The sequence below is a fragment of the Erinaceus europaeus genome, chromosome 13 (assembly GCF_950295315.1).
Source record: "Erinaceus europaeus chromosome 13, mEriEur2.1, whole genome shotgun sequence".
Classification (NCBI taxonomy): domain Eukaryota; kingdom Metazoa; phylum Chordata; class Mammalia; order Eulipotyphla; family Erinaceidae; genus Erinaceus; species Erinaceus europaeus.
Window position 1 is genome coordinate 54,269,515 of NC_080174.1, and position 12,950 is coordinate 54,282,464.

General features: G+C 41.7%; 1 protein-coding gene across 1 annotated transcript in view; it reads left to right on the forward strand.

Moving 5' to 3' along the window:
• The first annotated feature begins 831 nt into the window (after positions 1 to 831).
• Positions 832 to 12,950, forward strand: part of NRDC (nardilysin convertase) — an 81,702-nt gene continuing 69,583 nt past the window's right edge. Inside the window, exons 1-2 of the mRNA XM_060204946.1 lie at positions 832 to 843; positions 2,111 to 2,226. Of these exons, the coding sequence (XP_060060929.1) occupies positions 832 to 843; positions 2,111 to 2,226 (128 nt within the window). The remainder of the gene's footprint in view (positions 844 to 2,110; positions 2,227 to 12,950) is intronic.

Consider the following 12,950-nt stretch of genomic DNA (forward strand, 5'->3'; position numbering starts at 1 on the left):
ATTAACAGGACACAACTCTATCCCCCCCCCCCCCGAAGATTCAAGAGATCTAAAGATGGATGGGCTAGATTTCCTCATCAAAGTGTAGTAGTATTAATGATGTGCAACTCTAAGTGAAATCTTGCTAAGAAGTGGTTATGTTTTAACTTCTAGGCAAAATGTTCAATAACATTTTCAATTTTTTCCCTACCTTTAAAAAGTTACTTAGTAACTGTACATTATGTATAAGCTATTGTTATAGCTACTTTAGATGTGTTATTTAATAACCTCTTTAGCAAGTTCATTTTACAAATCCTTATAAAGTCCTACTTGTATACCAGGTGCTGAGCCACCTGAAGTCTTTTCTAAAACATAATCACATACAACAGTAATATTTTATTCTGGCTCTGGACATACAAAGATGATTGAGACAATCTCTGTCTTAAATGAGTTCTCTCTGTAGTAGAGGGGCACAGACAAGGTAAAATAAGGACTAATTTCTTCCTTTTTTTTCTTTTGCCTCCAGGGTTATCACTTGGGTTCGGTGCCGAATCCACTGCTCCTGGAAGCTGTTTTCCCTATTGTGTTGCCCTTGTTGTTGTGGTTATTGCTGTCGTCGTTGGATAGGACAGAGAGAAATGGAGAGAGGAGGGGAAGACAGAGGGGGAGAGAAAGATAGACACCTGCAGACCTGCTTGGTTGCCTGTGAAGTGACCCCCCCCTTTAGGTGGGAAGTTGGGGGCTCGAACCAGGATCCTTATGCCGGTCCTTGCATTTCTGTGCCATGTGCACTTAACCGTCTGTGCTACTGCCCAGCTCCCAGGTGAAAGTAAAAATTTCTAAGAGTGTATGATGCGTTTAGAGGTAAACCCTGGCACCACATTCGAGCACTGTGGGCAAAGTCAAAGAGGACTCCACAAGTAGAGGAGCAACGCTGACTTCTTTCCCTGTTTGTCCTTTTTCTCTCTCCATGCTCTTATCCTCTGCTCTTTCTGTATATTGAATGAAAAAAATTGGGCCAAGAAGGTTATTAGGCAGTATTAAACATTCAAGAGAGCCTCTGCTTGTTTTCCAGTGATGCCTTAGGGGGAAAACAACAACAACAACAACAAAAAACAAATGGGACTGGCAACATAGTTCATCTGGATAGTACTCCAGCTTTGCTATAGGCTTGACCCTGGTTTAAGCCTGACCCCCACACTAGAGAAAGTTCCTGTACCATTGTATGGTTCCCTCTCTGTTTCGCTTTCTCTGAAAAAATTGTCTCAGAGTGGTAGTGCCCCAACAGTGACAATAATAATAATAATAATAATAATAATAATTATTATTATTATTATAAAACTTTAATTCCAGAGATTTTTAAAAACTTAACTAGTCACCTGGGAGGTGGCCCAGCCGAAGAACTCAAGACTTGTAAGCATAAGGTCTTGAGTCGCATATCTTGGTACCACATATTCTGACTCCTTCTCTCTTTAATTATATATATATTCTTTTTTTTTTTTTTTGCCTCCAGGGTTATTGCTGTGGCTCGGTGCTTTCATTACAAATCCACTGCTCCTGGAGGCCATTTTTTTTCCATTTTTGTTGCCCTTGTTACTATTGTTATTGCTGTTGTTGTTGTTTGATAGGACAGAGAGAAATCAAGAGAGGAGAGGAAGACAGAGAGGGTGAGAGAAAGACACCTGTAGACCTGTTTCACCACTTGTGAAGCAACCCCTCTGCAGGTGGGGAGCCAGGGCGGGGAGGCCTAGAACTGATATCCTTATGCAGATTCTTGTGCTTCACACCATGTGCGCTTAATCTGCTGTGCTACCACCTAACCCCCAATAAATCTTTTTTTTATTATTATTTTTTAATATATATAGACTTTACAGGTGGGCAGGCAGTGTCACACTTGGTTGAGTGCACATATTACAATGTGCAAGGACCCTGGTTCAAGCCCCAGGTCCCCAGGTGCAACAGGGAAGTTTCAGTAGCAGTGAATTGGTGTTGCAAGTGTCTCTCTCTCCCTTTATTTCTCCCTTCCTTCATAAATTCTCTCTGTATCTAAAATCAATAATACAAAAAATGGTTTGAAAATATTTTAAGAAAATCTTTATGATCAGTAGTTAAACCCTATGAATTTTTATAGCCAGAAACAGATATGAGGCATCTGCAGCACAGAGAGCTAAAGTCTCCAATTGGGAGCTGCAGTTCACTCTTTGAAGCCTTTCCATGCAGAATAATCCCTCCTTTCATTGTATTTCAGTAGGATACTACATGGTCCATCACAGTACAGGTCTGTAGGTGTCTGTATTTCTCTACCCCTCTCTGTCTTCTCCATCTCTCAATTTCGCTCTGTCCTCCCCAAAAAAATTGAGCAAAAAATAAATAAATAAAAGCCACAGGAGCAGTGGATTCCTAGTGCAGGCACTTCTTCTAGCGTTTGCCCTTCTTCCGTAGCTAGTCAGCAGTGTCAGGTTGAGCCTGATGTAAAGTTTCGAGACCTCCTTTGAATCTGGAGAGGTGGCAGTCATTGACTATGTGGGTCATAGTCTGTCTGTAGCCGCAGGGGCAGTTTGGGTCGTCTCTGGCTCCCCAGCGATGGAACATAGCAGCGCACCGGCCATGGTCTGTTCGATAGCTATTGAGGAGAGCCCAATCATAACGTGCTAGGTCAAAGCTGGGTTGACGCTTGCAGGGGTCTGTGATGAGGTGTTTGTTCCTTACCTCAGCTGACTGCCAACTCTGTTTCCAAGAGTCTGGAACAGAGAAGTTCAGTGTAGGCGTAGGGGACCAGATTGGATGACGAGATGTCAAGCGTTGGACAGGGTGGGCGAAGATATCCGCGTATATTGGCAGGTCTGGTCGAGCGTAGACGTGGGAAATGAATTTAGATGATGCCGCATCCCGACAAATATCTGGCGGGCGATGTTGCTAAGAACTGGCAGCCATGGAACCGGGGTGGAATGGATGGTTCCAGAAGTTATCCTCATGGAAGAATATAATTTGGAATCGACCAAGTGGACATGGGGGCTACGGAACCATACTGGGGCACAGTATTCTGCAGTGGAATAGCATAATGCCAGAGATGATGATCGTAGTGTGGAAGCGCTCACGCCCCATGAGGAGCTGGCCAGTCTTGCAATGATGTTATTCCTCGCGCCCACCTTTGCTGCAGTTTTTATGAGATGTTCGTGAAATGACAAGAGTGTGATCGAGAGTAACGCCAAGATAGACTGGCTGGGCTTCATGCCGGATTCTCGTATCGCCAAGCTGCACATTAAGCTCACGCAAGGCCGAGGCATGGTGTAGATGGAAAACAGATGATACCGTTTTTGCAGTGCTAGGGATTAGTCGCCATTTTTTACAGTAATCAGATATCAGAGACATGTCTTTCATGAGTGTTTCCTCGAGGATGTCAAACTTGGATGCCTGAGTTGCATTGAGCCCTAGTAATAACCCTAGAGAGAGAAAAAAAAACCACTGCTTCTCATTACAGCTTTTCCTTGACTTATGATAAACTCATAAGTTGAAACCATGAAAATATCATAAACTGAACATTATAATTTAGCAGTGGTCACAGCACAGTACACTATACAGTGTGGGTTGTCTTCCTTTGTATCTACTGGCTAATTGGGAGCTGAGTCACGTGCTGCCCAGCGCCATGATAGGGAATTGTCTGCCTAACTCTACTCTGGGAACAGATTGACTGTCTGAGCTATCTGTTAGGAACCTTATTTTTCAGTAATTAAAAACTAGGGAGTCGGGCCGCAGTGCAGCGTGGCGCAAAGTACACGTGGCGCAAAGCGCAAGTACCGGTGTAAGGATCCGGTTTCGAGCCCCCAGCTCTCCACCTGCAGGGGAGTTGCTTCACAAGTAGTGAAGCAGGTCTGCAGGTGTCTGTCTTTCTCTCCTCCTCTCTGTCTTCTCCTCCTCTCTCCATTTCTCTATGTCCTATCTAAAACGGCGACATCAATAACAACGACAATAACTACAACAACAATAAAAAACAAGGGCAACAAAAGGGAAAAATAAATATTAAAAAAAACTAGTCTACATAAGGATTCTATGTGTTGGGGAAGCAATTACAGAAGTCAGACCTTCCACCTTCTGCAACCCACAACGACCCTGGGTCCATGCTCCCAGAGGGATAGAGAATGGGAAAGCTGTTGGGGAGGGGATGGGATATGGAGAATTGGGTGGAGTTTTACCCCTCCTATCCTATGGTTTTGTTAATGTCTCCTTTAAAAAAAAAAAAAAATTCCTTCTCTGCCATCTAGTTAAACATAAGAAGAACAGGAAAATGTAGACATGTATCCTGTGACAACAAAAATCCTGTCAATCAACATTTACTCAATACAATGATATTGGAGTTGGAAAAAAAAAAAAGAATTCTTTGTGTTGTAGAAAATTTTGATAATGGGAGTCGGGCGGTAGCGCAGCGGGCTAAGCGCAGGTGGCGCAAAGCACAAGGACCGGCATAAGGATCCCGGTTCGAACCCCGGCTCCCCACCTGCAGGGGAGTCGCTTCACAGGCAGTGAAGCAGGTCTGCAGGTGTCTGTCTTTCTCTCCTCCTCTCTGTCTTCCCCTCCTCTCTCCATTTCTCTCTGTCCTATCCAACAACGACAACAACAATAATAACTACAACAATAAAACAACAAGGGCAACAAAAGGGAATAAATAAATAAAATTAATATTAAAAAAATTTTTAAAAAAAAGAAAATTTTGATAATAAGAACATTAGGTATTCTACACGATTATTCCAGCCAGCAAAATAGCATTTTCATAATCTTAATTCCTTTTTTTTCTTAATGGTGTGATAATTTATACCCCCCCCCCCAGCACTGTTTTGCTCTGATTTATGATGGTGCTGGAGATTTAACTTAGAGTCTTTGGTGCCTCAGGCATGAAATTTATACATTTTAAAATTGGTATGATACCAGTTAACAATTTCATGAGCATTTTTCATTTAAACACTTTACAAAATATTCTGTCTACCTAGAAGACCACAGTAGTATGGTTATAATCATTACCATTTTTTAAAAAATATTTATTTTATTTATTTTTTCCCTTTTGTTGCCCTTGTTGTTTTATTTTGTAGTTATTATTGTTGTTGTCATTGTTGGATAGGACAGAGAGAGAAATGGAGAGAGGAGGGGAAGACAGAGAGGAGGAGAGAAAGATAGACACCTGCAGACCTGCTTCACCGCCTGTGAAGCGACTCCCCTGCAGGTGGGGAGCTGGGGTTGGAACCGGGATCCTTATGCCGGTCCTTGTGCTTTGCGCCACCTGCGCTTAACCCGCTGCGCTACAGCCCGACTCCCTACCATTTTATAGAATGTTTAGATTATCAAATTTCCTTTACCGTAGCAACCTTTTTATTCCTAACTGAATATTTTTGTTATGGATCCAGTTCAGTTTGTAGACAGACATGATACTTTCTGGTTATTTAGTCTGTTTCTAGGATGTTCTCTGGGACCCTGGCAAATGAGAAGATTTTTTTTTTTCTTAGATCTTCACTCAGGCATAAGTCTCATATCCATTCTGGTTCCCACAGGAGATGGCAGATTGTTTCCTTCTGAGCTTTTTCTTTGGGGAAGAGTAGTTAGGAGAGGACTCAATTATATGGTTACAGCAGAATTGAATTGTTTTTAGAAGGGCTGGAAGTAGGTTGTAGTTTGGAAAGTTCACATAGTCCTATGGAGAAAAAAAAAATACATACATATATACATACATACATACATACATACATGAGAGAGAAAGAAAAAAAAATACCCAAGTACCATTCCAGCACATGTGGCTCTAGGGACAAACCAGGAACCGTAGCCATGCAAGTCCTGAGTGCTGTTTAGTTTGTGCTACTGGGGTCTTCCACTCTTTGAAATCTCAGAGATGGGGGCATTCAGGAGAGAGAGACAGAGACAGAGAGACAGCACTTGTCCACCATGCATGGAGCTTCCTCTTGGTGCTCTGCACAGTGCTCCAATATGGTGCCAGGGGCTCAAGTCCTCATGCATACTATAGTGTGTGCTCTACCAGGCAAACCAATCTCCTGTCCCCAACAGTAATCTTAATAATGACAGGTAAAATTGGTATTTGCTGAGCATTTACTCTGTACTGAGCACTGCTCTAAGGTGTTTACCTATACTGTCTGTCATTTAATCTTTATAGTAACTGTTCTTACTACCTGATAGCTGAAGTGCATTCTATGCAAGTACATTATTGAGCAGATACTGAGCTATGGATGGACTCTGTTCATTTAGTTCTTTCTCACTGAAGTTACTGTGGCAGCTGAAGTCCAGGGCCCTCCATTTTTTTTAGTTAACTTTCTAACTTCATCTTGTTCTGTGCTTTGTTTCTAAGCTGCATGTTGTACTCATTGGTTCTTTCCCCCAGCCCTGCATGTTCATGCATTACTTCCTTTGTGGGTTTTGTCTGTCTTTGCCTTCTCAACAACACGTAGATTATTTATACTCTTATATACCCCTGGATCATTTCCCCCCCAAGATACTTCATGTTTTCTCTAGGGAAGGACTTTTTATTTTATTTCATTTTATTATTATTTTCTTTGTCTCCAGGGTCATCACTGGGGCTCAGTGCCTGCACCACAAATCCACTGCTCCTAGAGGCCATTTTTTCCCATTTTGTTGCCCTTGTTATTGTTGCCATTGATGTTATTGTTGTTGGATAGGACAAAGAGAAATGGAGAGAGGAGGGGAAGACAGAGAGGTGGAAAGAAAGATACCTGCAGACCTGCTTCACCGCTTGTGAAGCAACTTCTCTGCAGGTGGGGAGCTGGGGGGTTCCAGCCAGCAGCACCATGTGTGCTTAACCTGCTGAGCTACCACCTGGCCCCAGCAAGGACTTTTTTTAAAAAAAAAAAAAAACTTGATACGTGTTACTAATAAGTACAATTGTGTGTACTCCTACTGATGTTCACCTCTTGTGCAGTAGGTGTTACCCTTTCTTCATTGATCCATCTGTCACTTATTCTAGCAATCACTCCCATTCCATCCTGTGTAATCATCTCCTCCCTTATCGCTGGGACATTCTCATAGACATCCAAATAAGCTATAAGTGTTCCTATCTTCAGGTGAAAAACATTTCTTTATTCTGTATCCTCTTCCAGCTAATTCAAATTTCTTGGCTTCCTTGGCAGCAAATTTTTAAAAGAGTTCACTGCAGCTATGAGGCAGTGCAGGGGATAGTGGTAGACTCTCCTTTCCATTTGATGGTAGGGATTGAACCCAGGGCATGCAAAGCATACACAAAGCATAAGGACCCGAGTAAGGATCCCAGTTCGAGCTCTGGGCTTCCCACCTGTAGGGGAGTCGCTTCACAGGCGGTGAAGCAGGTCTGCAGGTGTCTATCTTTCTCTCCCCCTCTCTGTCTTTCCCTCCTCTCTCGATTTCTGATTTCTCTCTGTCCTATCCAACAATGACATCAATAACAATAATAACTACAACAATAACAAGGGCAACAAAAGGGAATAAATAAATATAAAAAAAAGATAACGGGGGGGGGCGGGTGGTGGTGCACCTGGTTACAGTGCTCAAGGACCCGGGTTCCAGCCCCCAGCCCCTACCTGCAGAGGGAAAGCTTTGCAAGTGGTGAAGCAGGGCTGCAGGTGTCTCTCTTCCTCTCTATCTCCCCTACCCTCTCGATTTCTGGCTGTCTCCAATAAACAAAGATAATAATAATAAAAAAGATTACGGGGTATATAGTTCTCTCCTTCCCCCCTATACTCCCCCCCATAAGAATCTCTTATATAAGGAGTCGGGTGGTAGTGCAGCGGGTTAAGCACACGTGGCGCGAAGTGCAAGGACCGGCTTAAGGATCCCTGTTGGAGCCCCCGGCTCCCCACCTGTAGGGGAGTCGCTTCACAGGTGGTGAAGCAGGTCTGCAGGTGTCTGTCTTTCTCTCCCCCTCTCTATCTTCCCCTCTCTTCATTCTTTTTTTTTTTTTATAAATATTTTATTTATTTATTCCCTTTTGTTGCCCTTGTTTATTGTTGTAGTTATTATTGTTGTTGTCGTTGTTGGATAGGACAGAGAGAAATGGAGAGAGGAGGGGAAGACAGAGAGGAGAAGAGAAAGATAGACACCTGCAGACCTGCTTCACCGCCTGTGAAGCGACTCCCCTGCAGGTGGGGAGTCGGGGTTCGAACCGGGATCCTTATGCCGGTCCTTGTGCTTTGCGCCACCTGCGCTTAACCCGCTGCGCTACCGCCCGACTCCCCCTCTCTTCATTCTTAATAAAACACTGTAAAATCGGGATGTGTGTGTAGGGGGGGCTGGGAGATAGCTTACCCACTAGAGAGCAACCTTCCTACATGTGAGACCCTGGGTTGGAGTTTGGCACAATCTAGGAGCATCGTGGATGCCACCAAGGGAACTCCATAGATGGAGCAGAGCTGAGGTGTCTCTTTCTCTCTCTCTCTGACTTCAGTCATATGACTAGGGCCTTGGAGAGGGGCATCTCGAAGGTGAATTTACCCTATGCACATAATCTCTCTTCATTTATAACCTATGTCAAACTTTTTCACATGTTAACTGAGTTCCAAGATACAAAGGCAGAAGCTGCAGGACATCTTGAGGGTAGGCTCTAGAGTCTACATCTACTTTCTAATACAATATAGCTAAGTAAAACCTGGTATTGAAAATAGCAAGTTGACAAAGCTACATTTAGTCCAGTGGTGGGGAGAAATGAACTAAAATTTCTGTTGAGAACATTGATCAGAACACACTGGGGGTATTATTAGCAATGATAAGTTTTGCCTAATAATTTAACAGCTGATTCGTAGACAATAATCTTGGGAAATAGGGTATGTGTGCCATTTGGGGATCCTAGTGGGTGCTAAATAGGTAGCACCTATTTTGTAGGCGGAGAATGTGGACTTTGGGGGAGTAGTTAAACTTTTAGGAATTAATTTCTCATGCAATACATTATTATTGATTTTTTTCTCCTTTTTTTAAAAATATTTATTTTATTTATTTATTCCCTTTTGTTGCCCTTGTTGTCTTATTGTTGTAGTTATTATTGTTGTTGTCGTCATTGTTGGATAGGACAGAGAGAAATGGAGAGAGGAGGAGAGAAAGAGAGACACCTACAGACCTGCTTCACCGCCTGTGAAGCGATTCCCCTGCAGGTGGGGAGCCGGGGTTCAAACCAGGATCCTTATGCCCATCCTTGTGCTTTGCGCCACCTGCGCTTAACCCGCTGCGCTACAGCCCGACTCCCTTTTTTCTCCTTTTAAGCAGTTTGATTTATTTTCAACTAATGAAGCTTTGGCAAGAATGGCTTAGTTAACTCAGGCAAACCATATTGCCTTTACTCTGTGGGCTATTTTAACTTCAGTTACAGCTGGCCTGGAATTATAGGCAAAGCTAAACAGGGATTTTATTAATTTTTTTAGTACCTTGATGTGGGCATAACAATATTTAATGCTTTTATTTATTTTGCCAGAGTACTGCTCAGCTCTGATTTATGGTGATGCTGGGGATTGAAACTGGGACCTTGGTACCTCAGTTGTGAATGTCTTTGCATAACCATTATGTTGTCTCCCCACTCCCTTTTATTGACTTCTTAAACCAGATCTGCAGCTCTAAACTGTGAAGATGTTTAGTCCTAAATGTGGTAACGGCAATTAATGACTAAAGCTCTAGCTGTAAATTTTTTTTTTAATAATTTATTTCTTTATGGGGGAATTAATGTTTTACATTCAACAGTAAATACAATAGTTTGTACATGCATAACATTCCCCAGTCCCCCATATAACAATACAGCCCTCACTATGTCATTCATCATCTTTCATGGACCTGTATTCTCCCTACCCACCCACCCACCCCAGAGTCTTTTACTTTGGTGTAATACTCCAATTCCATTTCAGGTTCGACTTGTGTTTTCTTTTCTAATCTTGTTTTTCAACTTCGACCTGAGAGTGAGATCATCCCATATTCATCCTTCTGTTTCTGACTTATTTCACTCAACATGATTTTTTCAAGGTCCATCCAAGATCGGCTGAAAACGGTGAAGTCACCATTTTTTACAGCTGAGTAGTATTCCATTGTGTATATATACCACAACTTGCTCAGCCACTCATCTGTTGTTGGACACCTGGGTTGCTTCCAGGTTTTGGCTATTACAAATTGCGCTGCCAAGAACATATGTGTACACAGATCTTTTTGGATGGATGTGTTGGGTTCCTTAGGATATATCCCCAGGAGGGGAATTGCAGGGTCATAGGGTAGGTCCATTTCTAGCCTTCTGAGAGTTCTCCAGACTGTTCTCCACAGAGGTTGGACCAATTGACATTCCCACCAGCAGTGCAGGAGGGTTCCTTTGACCCCACACCCTTTCCAGCATTTGCTGCTGTTACCTTTTCTGATGTATGACATTCTTACAGGAGTGAAGTGATATCTCATTGTTGTCTTGATTTGCATTTCTCTGACAATCAGAGACTTGGAGCATTTTTTCATGTGTTTCTCGGCCTTTTGGATCTTTTCTGTGGTGAATATTCTGTCCAAGTCCTCCCCCCATTTTTGGATGGGGTTATTTGTTGTCTTGTTGTTGAGTCTGGCAAGCTCTTTATATATGTTGGTTATTAAACTCTTATCTGTTGTATGGCATGTAAAGATCTTCTCCCATTCTGTGAGGGGTCTCTTGGTTTGGGTAGTGGTTTCTTTTGCTGTGAAGAAGCTTTTTAATTTGATGTAGTCCCATAGGTTTATACTTGCCTTAGTCTTCCTTGTAATTGGATTCGTTTCATTGAAAATGTCTTTAAAATTTATGCGGAAAAAAGTTCTTCCAATATTTTCCTCTAAGTATCTGATAGTTTCTGGTCTAACATCCAAGTTCTTGATCCACTTGGAATTTACTTTTGTATTTGGTGAAATACAGTGATTCAGTTTCATTCTTCTGCATGTTTCACCCCATTGTTTCCAACACCATTTGTTGAAGAGACTCTGCTTTCCCGATGTAATAGTCTGGGCCCCTTTGTCAAAGATTAGATGTCCATAAGTGTGGGGCCTCATTTCTGGGCTCTCAGTTCTATTCCGCTGGTCAGTGTGTCTGTTCATGTTCCAGTACCAAGCAGTTTTGATGACAGTGGCCCTATAATACAGTTTGAGATCTGGGAGTGTGATGCCTCCAGTTCTGTTCTTTTTTCTTAAGATTGTTTTGGCAATTCTAGGTCTTTTCTGGTTCCAGATAAACATTTGTAGCATTTGTTCTATTCTCCTAAAAAATGTGCTTGGGATCTTGATGGGGATAGCATTAAATTTGTAGATGGCTCTGGGTAGTATATTCATTTTGATGATGTTAATTCTTCCAACCCATGAACATGGAATATCTTTCCACTTCCTTGTGTCTTTTTCAATTTCTTTGAGTAATGACTCATAATTTTCAGTATACAAGTCTTTCACTTCTTTGGTTAGGTTTACTCCTAGATATTTTATTGTTTTTGTTGCTATAGAAAAAGGAACTGATTTCTGGATTTCAATTTCTTCTAACTTAGTGTTTGCATAGAGGAATGCCACTGACTTTTGAATGTTAATTTTATAGCCTGACACCTTACTGTATTGCCTGATGATTTCCAAAAGCTTCTTGCTGGATTCCTTAGGTTTTTCCATGTATACTATCATGTCATCTGCAAATAAGGAGAGTTTGACTTCTTCTCTTCCAATCTGTATGCCTTTAATTCCTTGCTCCTGCCTGATTGCTATGGCAAGAACTTCCAACACTATGTTGAATAGTAATGGTGATAGTGGGCGTCCCTGTCTAGTACCTGATCTGAGGGGAAATGCTTCCAGTTTTTCACCATTGAGTATGATGTTGGCTGTAGGTTTGCTATATATAGACTCCACTATCTTCAGGAATTTTCCACCTATTCTCATTTTTTGTAGTGTTTTGATCATAAAGGGATGTTGTATTTTGTCAAAGGCTTTCTCTGCACCTATTAATATGACCATGTGGTTTTTGGTCTTGCTTTTGTTGATGTGGTGGATCACATTGATTGATTTACGTATATTAAACCAACCTTGAATGTCTGGGATAAACCCCACTTGGTCATGATGAACAGTCTTTTTGATATACTGCTGTATCCAGTTGGCTAGAATTTTGTTCAATATTTTCGCATCTGTGTTCATCAGAGATATTGGTCTGTAGTTTTCTTTTTTGGTTGTGTCCCTCTCTGCTTTTGGTATCAGGGTGATGTTGGCTTCATAGAAGCTGGCAGGGAGTATTCCAGTGTCTTCAATCTTCTGGAAGACTTTTAAAAGTAGAGGTATTAGTTCTTCTTTGAAAGTTTTGTAGAATTCATTTGTAAAACCATCTGGTCCAGGACTTTTATTTTTGGGAAGATTTTTGATAACTGTTTCAATTTCATTAGCTGTGATGGGCCTGTTCATGTTATCCACTTCCTCTTGACTTAGTTTTGGAAGTTGGTAGGTATCTAGGAAATCATTCATTTCTTCCAGGTTCTCTAGCTTGGTGGCCTATAGTTGTTCATAGAAGCCTCGCCTGATATGTTGAATTTCTGCAGTGTCTGTTGTGATATCTCCTCTTTCATTTACTATCCGATTTATTTGGGTCTTCTCCCTTTTTTGTTTTGTGAGTCTGGCTAAAGGTTTGTCGATTTTGTTTACTCTTTCGAAGAACCAACATTGACTTTCATTGATCTTTTGTATGGTTTTCCTATTCTCAATGTTATTTATTTCTGCCCTAACTTTAGTGATTTCTGTCCTTCTGGTTGCTTTAGGATTCCTTTGTTGTTGTTCTTCTAGGTCTTTAAGATGTGCAATCAGGCTGTTTATTTGTGCCTTTTCTTGTTTCCTAATGTGTGCTTGTATAGCTATGAACTTCCCTCTTAGGACTGCTTTAGCTGTGTCCCAAATATTTTGATAGCTTGTGTCTTCATTTTCATTGAACTCTCGAAACATTTTGATTTCTTCCTTGATTTCCTCTTTGACCCAGAAGTTGTTAAGAAGTG